Genomic DNA, 12,792 nt, shown 5'->3' with positions numbered 1-12,792 from the left:
TCAAAGTTTTATATCAGGGAGGAGATACATGAATTGAAAAGTTCCAACTTCAGGTGGTCAGTTTCTCTATCCATGCAGGAGATGGTTAGACCAGCTGGCCTTAAAAGGGAAGGGTTCCTGGTTTTGTGTCCTTCTCTCCTTTCATTGCAGCTGCTTCCAATCAGTGTTGGTTGGAGGGGAGAAACTGAGTCAAAACCCTTAGTTGTTTTTTTTTCTTTTTTAGAGTTTTACTGAAAGTTATTATAACGTAAAATACAGTGAAAACAAGGATTAAGAATGGAGGGGGGATTGGAGAGCGTGCAGGATGAAAAAAAATGGAAAAATGAGAAAGAAAAGATGTTGCCTTCCAACTTTTTCTAACACTGTAAATACATTTATGACTTCAACTTCTTACATTACATTTAATTACTACACGCCATTTCTATAATTTCCGGTTAAAGAATCTGGAAGAGTATTTTGAACTTTTTCATTATAGAAGGAGATGAGTAAATTATCACTAATGTTTGCAAAATATAATTGGAAGTGTGAATTTGAATGTATGTATGTATGTTAAAAGTGATGTATATATACATTTATAAAACGTATTTTATAAACATGAACATTTTAAAGAAATATTTAGAGGTTTAAAAAGCAGATGAAATAGCTTTCTCTTTAAGGTTAAAATGTTGGTGTGAAACATTAAGTTCACACATGAAGGTTCAGTTAAGCTGATTCAGTGCTAAGAGCCTATGCACAGGAATCTTCTCAACTGATGCTCAACACCTTCTTTCAGTTAGGTAAGAATTAACTTCACTCAAGGGGAGGGTTGGACTTAGTTCACTTGTGGCTACGTAGAGATTCTAGGCTGATCCCTTTTTTCACGCTGCCCTTAATTTCTCCCATTTCTTCTCCTACATAAAGAATTTGAAAGAGTACCATGGTTTTTGATAATATAGATGATGGTAGTCTATAAAAATTAACAAGTGCAAACTGGAGTTCATAACATTCCCACAATAGGGAAATACATCAGTCTGGTTAAGAGGGCAATGTAAACTGTTTGAAACAAAGAGATTTTAATTGGCCCTATTTCTATTGGAAAATTACTTCTTGTTTTTATGTTTGAAATAGAAAAAAAAAGAAACTTTGAATTGTTTCAAGATTTAATAATTAACCCCACTGATTTTCAGCAATGCTCCTTTCCTCCTAGAGCAGTTTTGTGTGAATGCTTTAAGATTGATGTGTGTTAAGATTTACCTCCCTTTCAGAAGGAATTTCTTTTCATTTCCTTTTTTTCAATACACTTTATTAAGCTTTTATTACATTAAAAACATAAAAAATTATTTCACTCAACAACAGCTATTTGTGCTGTTTTTCTTGTGACGATAATTCATGCATTATTTACAAAAAATAAATTGTTCGTATTTACATTCTTATTTTATCTATTACTTATACTTAATAACTATCGATCTTTAATCTATCTCCGTTCTATCCAGTTATACCACTGTTCCCACACATTGTAAAATATCGATGCCTCTTTATCTTTTAGACTCAGCGTTAATTTGTCCATTTCTGCACAGTTCATGACCTTTTGTATGACCACTTTCTCTGTGGGTGTGCATGGCTGTTTCCAACATTGAGCGTAGGCAATCCTGGCAGTGGTTAATATGTGTAGTAATATTTTGTGCCCTTCACATTTTTTTTTTAAAGATCCCCAATAGGAAGAGTTCCAGTTCTAAGTCTAATTGTTCGTTAGTCTAACTTCCTGTAGCCAATTTTTAGCCAATATTTTTAGCCTCAGGACAGGGTTAAATCTTGGCTTGGGGAAGCTCTGGATTTATTCAGACAACTTTCACAGGGATAAAAGATTCATTGGGGAGGAAAACCCAGTTGAGAAGATCATAACAAGCAGATCCCAGTCCATTTTCTGAGAAGGAGACTTCCTCTCCAGCACTGTTGTTGAACTGGACTTTCCTCAAATAGGGAAGAAGCTGAAAGAAAAGAGACCTTCAGAAATTGGAGTCATTGGCTGGAAAGCCACCATGGCTTCCATCATTCTGGGATCTTAGGAGATAGGTGTATATCTGACAAGGTGGAGGAGTTCCATTGGTGGAGATCTCAATTTTTTAGAAAAAAAATACTACTGGAGAACAATGAAGGAGAGAGTTATAAAGAACTCTAAAAAGAAATTACATAAATATTTGATAATAATTTGGATAAAGGAATAGATTTAATGACTGTCTGTAATTCACACAAATGAATTCCAAAATTTTACATTAAATTAAGTTGATATACCAGCAGTTATCTATGTTCACTATCCAAGAAGTAGAGACTAAATTGAACTATGGCAAAGAAAGGCATTCTGAGTTTGCAAATAAACCAGGAAGATGGATGACATATAAATTTGAGAAAAGGAAGAGAAAACAAAATGATAGAAAAATTCAAGAAGATGAAGCACCTGTCCTGGTTTGTCACTTCCCTATCCAGAGAGGTATGACATTTAGCTTTTGATGCAGAAAAGTCGGATGAATTTCAGAGCAGTTTGAATCCTGCTGAACGTGCTGAAGTTGACAGAGGCTGCTTTCATACAAGATCAGCGATACAACATATGGCAAGCTAAACTAATAGAGGGTGCTAACCAGAGGTGGTATTCAGCAGGTTCTGACCAGTTCTGGAGAACCGGTAGTGGATATTTTGAGTAGTTCTGAGAACCGGTAAATACCACCTCTGACGCATACAACCATCCAGTAAAAATTGTAAATCATCTTCTTGTGCCATATTTGTCATCGGATGTTGGCGATCATGTTGCCGATCCTATTTTTATCAACAGCCGCATGAAAAAGTGCTGTTGAGTTTTGTCCAAACTGGTCCCTTAGATTTGGAAGCCATGATGATCTGCATGGACCTTGTTTGCCTTTCCTTGGAGGATTAAGTGAAGGATGCTGTATTTTTCCAGGTGTCGCATCAGATGTCCAAAATATTATAACTTTTGCTTTTTTATGGTTTTGATGATTTCCCTTGGCTTTCCCAGGTGGCTTATCGCCACCTAGTTTTGTAAATTGTAAATAAAGAAGAGAATCATTGCTTAAAACCTTTATTCACTAATAATAGAGTCCCTGAGTCTGCTGCAATGAGACCAACCAATGCAGCTCAGCAAGCAAAGAGATAATGTGCCCTACCAGAAACATGCATAACTTTTCTTGCTACTGCAATTTGCACCAGCTGAAGTTTCTGGATACTCTTCAAGGGAAGGCCCATATGGAGCATATTGCAATAATCCAAGCAGGAGGTCTTTTGCCCAGGAATGGGTGCAACTGGCACATAATCAAAGTTGTGAAAAGGCCCTTCTAGCCATAACTGCCCCTTGAACTTCAAGCAGGAGTTGTGAACCCAGGAGGACCCAAAATTTCTCACAGGGTCTGTTTGGGGCAATGCAGCCCAACCCAGCACCATAGATGGTGTAGTCCTTGAACTAGAGGACTCTGAAACCCTAAGCCACTCAGCCTTGCTGGGGTTCAATTGAAGTCTGTTTTTCCCCATGCAGACAATCATAGCCTTTAGACAGGAGGACATATGTTTAATATGTTATTCTAATTAGTTAAGCATATCACATCACAACACTGAGACCTATGGAGAAATATTTTAATACTTTAAATTGTATTGCACCACATCTGAAATGCAAAAAGAAGGAATTTCAAACATGAACTAAAAATCATATGTCTTTGAACAGAGAAGATTATAAAATAGCAATAGCACTTAGACTTATATATCACTTCACAGTGCTTTGCAGGCCCGTTCTATACAGTTTACAGAGTCAGCCTCTTGCCCCCAACAATCTGGGTCCTCATTTAACTGACCTCAGAAGGATGGAAGGCTGAGTCAACCTTGAGCTGGTGAGGATCAAACCCTGGTAATCAGCAGAATTAGCTTACAAAACTGTATTCTAACACTGCACCACCAAATATTTCCATGATTTCCAACTATTTGAAGGACAAGCCACTCTCTTATTTCATCATTGTTAAGAAACCACATCAAATTTAAAAAGGGACCAAAGACAAAATAAATGTTACTGCTTTACATGTAAATCAGAGATTCTTGTGCCCCATTATACTTTTTCTCTGATTCAGATCAGGCCTGAATAGGATGATGTAGCATTTGGGGAAAAAGATGCAAGCCAAGAGCCCAGCCCCAGAGGCCAAGATGGAGAAGATCTCCACGGCCACCATGGACTTCCCTTTGGTGCTCAGGTAAGTGGGAAGGAATGAGATCCAAACACTGCAAAAGACCAGCATGCTAAAAGTAATGAACTTGGCTTCATTAAAGCTGTCAGGCAATTTCCTAGCCAGAAAAGCCACTGTGAAACTCACAAGGGCCAGGAAACCCAGGTAGCTGAGGACAGCATAAAACATCGAAGCTGAACCTTCATTACATTCCAAGATAGTCTCTCCAGTCAAGGAATGGAAATCCATGCTGGGAAATGGGGGAGAGGTTATCAGCCAGGTGGCACAAATAATTGCTTGTATCAGGGGACAGGCTAAAACAATGGAGTTTGCCAGAGGTTTTCCTAAGAGTTTCCTTGTCTTGTTTCCTGGCTTGGTGGCCATGAAGGCCAGAACCACCATGACAGTTTTTGCCAAGACAGAGGAAACTACAAGGGCAAAGAGAATGGCAAAGGCAGTTTGTCGAAAGAGACAAGTGAACTTCCTGGGTCGACCAATGAAGAGGAAGGAGCAGAGGAAGCAGAAGAGGAGGGAGATCAGGAGGAGGTAGGTGAGATCTTGGTTGTTGGCCTTGACGATTGGTGTGTCACGATGTTTAAGGAAAATTGCCAGAACTGCCAACGTGATCAGAGAGAGAGAAACAGTGAGAGAAACTAAAGTGCATCCCAGGGGGTCTTGATAGGAGAGGAAGTGGATCTTCTTGGCAATGCAGTGGTCCTTGTCCTTGTTGGGATATTGGTCTTCTGGGCAGGGATCACAGCGAGCTGCATCTGAAATCAAGAAACCAAATCTTTGCCTGAGGATTCCAGGGATATCTGCCATAAGCCTTATTTCCCCTTCATTATTCCTCCTTTCCTCTGCTGTGGCATGAATTCCCCTTCCTGCTATGGTCAGTCCACAAAGGAAGTGATGGAATTATCTTTTGTGCATTTCATGGTGGTTGAAACAAGTTCACTCTTTGTATATTGTTGATGATGCTTTGGCTAAGTTAGTCCCAGACAAGGAGGAGTTCAGCTCCAGATGGTCTGGTTTGTTTGCTCCTGAAGAAAAGGCTGTCTCCAGCCACTGGCTTCTTCCATGACTATTGTGGCTTTAAGTCTGAGAGAGATTGCCAGTTCTTCCCCGCTTTTTACTGGAATCGCAAAAAGACTGTCAGCTAGAAATCCTACTCTTTTGTGTGTTTGTGCATTATTTCTGTGTTTGTGCTGAAGGGATCCTAACGGCAACAGGGAAGGTCATGAAAATATCTACTTAACTTTGGGAGAGGGAAAAGTCTCTTTTCCTGATCCAAAGTGGGTTATAAAGAAATTGATTACAAGAGGAAAAAATGAAAGTTTGATTCAGAAGCACCACAGCACTGAGAATTCTTTGGCTCAGGTTCTCCGCTATGTACTTAAAATCTATTGATTTATATATTTTTTTATTGTTGTTGTAGCTGATTGTTAGCAGACATGGATAGCTGGATCGGACATAGACCTCTGACAGGTCTCTCAACTGATCCTGGAAGATCTGCTTCTGGCATTTGCTCTACCTGTCTGATTAGAAATGGTTCCTTCTGGACAAGGGTCACACTGATAGCAGCAGATCTCTTCGCCCTCTGGAACTCTTCTCCTCTCTCCTGCCTGGCACCTCTTCATGCCACACCTGGCAAAGGGCACCTTCTGAAAGAGAAAAGAGAAATGCTTGAGATGGCATAAGCAAATAACCTGCTTCATTCATTCTTCTCCACATTCCTATTTCAATCAAAAGAAAGTCTTCAAAAGAAATGGTTCACCAGAAACCAAAAACTTCTTCTAGGTGAATTAGGCAAGCACCATTAGGCAAGTCCCTTCAATGGATGCTGGAAATGGGAGATGGGACCTCAGCATGCAAAGGTGACATTGAGCTACAGCTTTGATGAAACAGTAAATGATGAGGGTTCAACTGAAGAGGTTGGGAGGGAAGTGAGTTTTTGGAGGAGTGGGAGGAGGTGAGTAAAATAGAAAAATATGCTTTTATTAAAATTTCTATGGCAATGTAACAGATGTCCTTCTTTTTATTAAGGCAATTATTCTTTCTTGAGGTTAGTAACAGTAGAAACAGGGAGAGATATTTTGAAGTTTGCTTATTATGAATATCTGTGGTTTTATATCATCAATGATCTATGTATACATACATGGTATGAATTAAGTGTAGTGTTTGATTGAAAAAGGGGCAGACGGGGGAAATAGAAATAAATCAAAGCAATCATCTATAAGATCCATAGAGGAAACATCTTCACAGAAGGCCCCTAAAGATCTTCAATGGTTGCCTGAGTTTCAGGGGGTGACCATTTCATGGAGGAGGAATCAGTCCAGAGCAAGATGACAATCTGGGTGTGGTTCACTGTATCATTTTCTTCTCCTTTCCTGAAATATATGACTGAGTCCTTGTTCTGTAAGAGTCCCTCCCATTCTTGACTCCAGTGTGAACTGCTAAATCCTGCATGAGATTTGGTTCTTGGTTTTGGAGTCCTGCATTCGATTCTACACTGGGAGTAGCCCATAGAAATCACAGTTGCCTCACCTAATGGCATCCTGGCTTTCAAGACATTCTTCCCACTCCCAATCCTTTCTGGACCTGCCAAAATTAGACCTGACATGTGTTACATGCAAATCAGCTTTTTCACCAAATAGCTGCCATATTTTATGACTCAACAGACCTTTTTCCAGTTCCGCATCTCCAGAAGAGAACAAATCTTTCCCTGAATTTACATCAATGCCTTTCAACTCACCTTTGAGGGCCAGATGATCTCATCAGAGTTAATGGTGAAATCCTGACCTGGGGGAGCCCAGGGATCGATTTGCCCGACTTCCACAAGGACAATTGATCGATTGGGGAAGAAAACCCAGTTGAGAAGATCGTAACGAACAGATCTCAGTCTATTTTCTGAGAAGGAGATTTCATCTCCAGCACTGTTGTTGAACTTGACATTCCTCAAATAAGGAAGAATCTGAAAGAAAAGAGACCTTCAGAAATTGTCATAATTGGCTGAAAACCACAAACGAGACAACATGGCTTCTACCATTCTATCATGGCCGTCATTTTAGCAGAAGGGATTATGTCTGAGAAGTTCTACGGCACCATTGGTGGAGATTTGAACAATCAGGGGTAACACTGAGTCTACTTCCCCAGCACAACAAAATTTTGCCTTTGTTCTTGGGCATTTGTATCATGGCTTCTTCAACTCTAGTTTTAACAAATGATACTTACATATAAAGATTTTAATGCCGCATTTAAAATATCAATGATTTTCCTCATGCTTTATGTGGCTATATATATTTAAAAATCTTTGCTTGTAAATTTGTCTTGTAAATTCATTAATTGGATTGATTACATAATTTCTTTCAAAATGGTGTACAATTCCACTGACTGCCTTTAGCTGATAGACAAAGAGAGCAGAAGGCAGGAACCAGCTGTGACTACGTGGGGCCATACAAAAGGAAGTGCCTGCCCAAGGTTGTCCCTTCACTGTCCAGAGGGGTCCAACATTTATCTTTTGATGCAGAAAATCCGGATGAATTTTAGACCAGGAACAAGTTGGATTCAGGCTACATACAGAGAGAGACTGAGGTGGTTCTGGAAATGTGCCCACAAGGACATCAACTGCCCAATTGAAGCCTCTGGCACAAACACATCCAGATTGTCATCTTGTTCTGGGCTGACATCTCCTCTATGAAACGGTCACCTCCTGAAACTCAGGGAACCATTGAAGTTCTTGCAGGACTTTCTATGAAGATGTTTCCTCTATGGACCTTATGGATAATTGATTTCATTTATTTCTGTTTCCACCCCTCTCCCTTTTCAATTAAACACTACAGTTAATTCATGTCACTGTTTATAATAATTGCTGTTTTTTTAACCTGTTCTGGTATTCACTGATATTGTAGCATAAAGATATTTCATGAGTAACTCAAGAAGTACATATGGGAAACTTTCACTCTAAGGATCTGTGGACTGAAGAAAAAGCCACAGAGATTACCTGCCACGACTGGACATTTGAGATCCTCCTTCCAAGCCTCATCATGGCTGGTCGTCCTCCAGATCCATACATTGCATGTAAAGCATGTGCCAGAGCATGAACCGCATTGTAGATGTTGAAACCTTCACCAGTCATTCTTCTTTCAAACAAGGAAGTCGGTAAATCTTGTAATTTTTCCTTCCCTGTACAGTTTTTCATCCCCTCTGGATGAAATTTACCTGGTTTGCGGAACCGGCACCCAAATACCTGTTCCCACCAGAACGGGAGAAACATATCGCCTTGTGGGTTCAAAGGGTCTAAAGACCGGAGGAAGTGGCTGAATTCTGAGATATCAACAGTGTGGTCCCTAAAATGCAAAGCCCCATGCAAAGGCTTTAGGGCTTCCCAGATATCTATACGATACATTACAGTAAGTTTCCAAGAGGAAGTTAGGATCCAAACATTCCGATGTGATCCAGTTTCATAATTTACATAAATATAAAGACCAGACTGAAGAGCGGCAACAGTTCCAGTCTCTCCAAAGAAAACAATGATGTCAGCTTTAAGCCACATTTTGGAATATAAAAGTACCTGGACCATATGATGTACAGAATCACCTTTCACCGTTTCAATGAAGGCCAGGCAGATCTCCTTCTCCTTCAGCATTGGCCTCAGAGTTGAGATGAAATGTGCCCCACTGTCACTTCCAGCGGCCAGAAGCCCAACCCAGTTCCACTGGAAATACAGGAGCAGCTGCACTAAAGCCACATACTGAATAGATTCCTTGGGATTAATCCGGAAGAAGGAAGGATAAAGTCTTCTGTCTACGCAAGTGGACTCAAAGCCAACACTGAGCTGGAGAAAGGGAGAATCTTCTTTAAAAGATAACACAAAATTTGATGGTCCCCATTGTGTGGTTTATTGACCCCATCAGTCAAATTGAATCATTTTGAGAGATAAGTTTCTTCCCTTCTTAGGAGGAACCACCAATTACCGTATTTGCAGAGTTGTGACATGTTAGAATCCAAGGGAAGAAACCAACAACTAATGTGAACCAAGGTGAACCAAGGTGAAGCTAGGCAAAATCACATCAGATACCTACACAATTAGCACAGGAGCTGCATACAGACGGGAGGTGCATGTGGTGCAACCAGAACTATCTTGAACTAAGTACCCTCAAAACTATATAAATATATGGTGGGTTTTAGAAGAAACCCTCCTATACTACCACCTCTTACAATACTAGACAACACAGTATCAACAGTAGAGTCAGTGGTGAAATCCAAATTTTCAAATTTGAATCTGTCATCTGCACCTCCATAACTGTCTGCAACCCAACAGGACAGACCCAGACTTCAACAGATAATTAGAACTGTAGAAAAAACAATGGCTGCCAAACTGCCTTCCATTGAGGACCTGTATACTGCACGAGTCAAAAGGAGGGCTGTGAAAATATCTACAGACTTCTCACATCCTGGACACAAATTGTTTCAACTTCTACCCTCAAAAAGATGCTACAGAGCACTGCACACCAGAACAACTAGACACAAGGCCAGGTTTTTCGCGAATGCCATCACTCTGCTTAACAACTAATTCCCACAACATTGTCAAATAATTTACTAAGACTGTATTACTATTATTCTTATCTTCCTTACTAGTATCTATCTCTTCCCACTTATTACTATAACCATGTTCCTTGTATCTTTCAATTTATATTGTTTTTATTTGTTTCCTAGTACGATTTGATAGCTTATTAGTAACCTTGACTATCACTAAGTGTATCTTTTTATTCTTGAAGAATGTATTTTATTCTCCTTATGTACACTGAGAGCATATGCACCAAAGACAGATTCCTTGTGTCACTTTGCCAATAAAGAATTCTATTTATATCATATGAAACATATCACTGACCCGTGGTGGCGCAGTGATTAGAGTGCAGTATTGCAGGCTACTTCTGCTGACTGCCGGCTGCCTGAAATTTGGCAGTTCAAAACTCACCAGGCTGAAGATTGACTCAACCTTCCCTGCTTCCGAAGTCAGTAAAGTGAGGACCCAGATTGTTGGGAGCAATATGCTGACTCTGTAAACTGCTTAGAGAGGACTCTAAAGCACTGTAAAGCAGTACATAAGTCTAAGTGCTATTACTATTGCTATCTTTACACATAAAATATTTAAATGAATCCCCTCCCCAGAACCTTTGGGGCCATCTTGTGCTTCTGTGAGTTCATCTTTTGTTTGTCTAGCCCATCACTTTATCTAAAGGAGCCCCCTTACCTGTGGGACCTTGAAGAGGCTGAAGATGGAGGCCATCAGCCTTGAGGATTTGGCATTGTCACCTCCAACGACAGAGAGCAGAGGGTCCTGCCTGTCACATTTATAACCTGGAACCATTTGGTCACGTGTGGAGAGCAGGAAGAGGCTGATTAAAGAAATACTCCATTCCCACTGGTTATTGTCATACATGTGGAAGCCCAGGGAGATGTTGGGGAGGAGAACCAGATCCTTGTTGATCTCTGTCATTGCAAACACCAAGGCCAGGAACTGGTGGTAGTTGTTAGGTGTGGGTCTATAGGGAGAGAAACATTGTGAGGTATTACATGAAAGCTTGTGTGTGCTGGTGGAGTTTGCCTTGTCTTTGATCTTGGTGGGGTTTCTTTGGAGCAGGATGTCCCAAATATTAATAGATTTTTTTTAAAAAAAATTTTTTTATCAACCTGCATAGATTTGTGAGAAAGGAGAAGTAGGTATGTGTCCCTATCACACAGCATTTTAAATCCTTCCGTCCTTCCTCCCATATTCACTTTTCTCCAGTGGCTGTAATCCTACTTAATTTCTCCTCTAGTACCCTAATCACTTTTGTTCTCTCTTCTTCAGTCTGGTGATCATTGTTGGGCACAAGATTCCAGTGGGGGCCACAGCAAAGATTTGCTGAGGGCCATTATTTATAAGCACTGCTGATTCCAAAACTGAGTTTTGTATGGGGTGGGGTGGGGGTGGGGCTTATAGTACCCCATGCAAGAACAGTTTTGAGCTTTTCCTTGAATGTTCCCTCTCGACATACTTTCCAAATTAACAATCTTGCAAGTCATCTACTTAACTAGGGCAGCAACATTCCTACTAAGTTGTCCCTCATCCCTCTGTACGTGATTTATCATCTTCCTGATGAAGAATTCTGGAAAGATTGGGAATCTAGTCTGTTCTATGAGCTTGGCTCCTTATTGAGAAAAACACAGAGAGCTGAACTACACTAGGACATGGAAATATCACCAGAACAAATATGTCTGAGCAAACAAAGCAAACATTTTTCCTCCAGATGAAACTTACATAAGCCCAAAAGAAAATCGTAATGGATCTCTTTTAAAGTCTTTGATGGCATCGCCATAATAGGTGCCAAGGGGCAAATTCCCACCAATAATGAGATCACCAGGCCTGTAATAATATTTCTGAATACTGAAATGTTTTGGCAGAACACATCTGGTTTGCATCCTCCTAGCAGATGTTGGAGACGTTGGAGGCAGGAGCCAGAAGAGCAGCAGCAGCAGCAGGAGAGACAGCCCAATCATTCTTGTCACCTTCCCTACTGCATAAAAATAAAATAAAATCAAGGTCTGTGCAGAAGCTGATTTACAGGTATCGCTTGAAATCTCAGAGGTGTCTTAGCACATAGTCTGCTCATTCCACCTGGATGGCCCCAATGCAAATTTATATGAAATGTGTTTCCTCTTACCTGTGTTTGGGCTGCGACCAAAGAGGAAACTGAGTCAGCTGAGTCTCACCAAAGCTAGAAGTTGGCTCTTTGCAAGACACGAAAAGGTCTCCCTCCCTCCACTTGGAGAAATCAAAGAATATTTGCAAATCAGATTTTATCTTGGAAGGTTTTCTTAGGTGGAAATTCATAGGGGATACGTTAAAAATGACTGTTCTTCTGGTAATTGCAAGGAAAAGCAATTGTCCTACCCACTTGGCACTAGATTTTTGTTTGTGCATCAGAAAAGGAAAAACATGTTTGTGTCTCTTGCTGCTATTCCACAGGGCAGATAGACTTGAGAGTCAAGAGAAAATTGGATGTTTGACCTACATGAAGCAGCCCATGGAAACAAGATGGCATTTGACCTTTGCCATAGCTTGTTCAGGTAGAATGAGTGCAAATGGGACAGGGTGGCACATGGCAATCACTTATACACTACTAAGTGTGAGCAATAATACCAATGCAGATTGAAATAATTGATTTATTGATACTCAAATGGAATGAGGCAAAAGTAGAACCTTTCTTCTCCCATAGTTCTTTAAAATAGGGAAGTTGTCAGGCTAATTTAAACTCTACAGCAGGTTATCTAAGAACTTGATGTTTGTCTGCTGTATTTGTCTTATGACGTAGGTCATCCGAATACCTCTCTGCCATCAGGCAATTCAGCTGGGATCGTCAGAGACTTTTCAAAGCATTTTTTTTACCACCTCTTCGGCCAAGAGGTTGCAGAAAAAAATGCTTTGAAAAGCCTCTGATGATCCCAGCTGAGCCACGCGATTATCAGAGGCTTTTTTTGTTTACTTTTAAAAGCATTTTTTCGTTGGAAGAGGTTGTAGAAAAAATGCTTTTAAAAGTAAAAAAAAAAAGCC

General features: G+C 40.2%; 1 protein-coding gene across 1 annotated transcript; it reads right to left on the bottom strand.

Annotated features, from left to right (window-relative positions):
- Nucleotides 1-4,061: 4,061 nt before the first annotated feature.
- Nucleotides 4,062-11,738, bottom strand: LOC132711226 (vomeronasal type-2 receptor 26-like). Its single transcript, XM_087872369.1, has 6 exons — nt 11,500-11,738; nt 10,622-10,741; nt 8,443-8,542; nt 6,949-7,167; nt 5,728-5,857; nt 4,062-4,966 (listed from the first exon to the last, which is right to left on the bottom strand). The coding sequence occupies exons 1-6, from the start codon at nt 11,736-11,738 to the stop codon at nt 4,062-4,064; spliced, it is 1,713 nt and encodes a 570-aa protein (XP_087728495.1).
- Between the last annotated feature and the right edge of the window lie 1,054 nt (nt 11,739-12,792).

This window comes from Pantherophis guttatus, chromosome 6 (assembly GCF_059756535.1).
Source record: "Pantherophis guttatus breed Tessera chromosome 6, ASM5975653v1, whole genome shotgun sequence".
Taxonomy (NCBI): domain Eukaryota; kingdom Metazoa; phylum Chordata; class Lepidosauria; order Squamata; family Colubridae; genus Pantherophis; species Pantherophis guttatus.
Note: the sequence above shows the minus strand (reverse complement) of the source record. Positions and strands in the feature narration are given on the sequence as shown.

Excerpts from the sequence above, each read along its gene's own strand:
- LOC132711226 (XM_087872369.1), bottom strand. The coding sequence starts at position 11,738 with ATGATTGGGCTGTCTCTCCTGCTGCTGCTGCTGCTCTTCTGGCTCCTG. Across the intron at positions 8,543-10,621 it reads CACATGTATGACAATAACCA|GGACCACACTGTTGATATCT; the intron begins GTGGGAATGGAG and ends TTTGCATTTTAG. Across the intron at positions 5,858-6,948 it reads AGATCATCTGGCCCTCAAAG|AAGGTGCCCTTTGCCAGGTG; the intron begins GTGAGTTGAAAG and ends TTTCTCTTTCAG.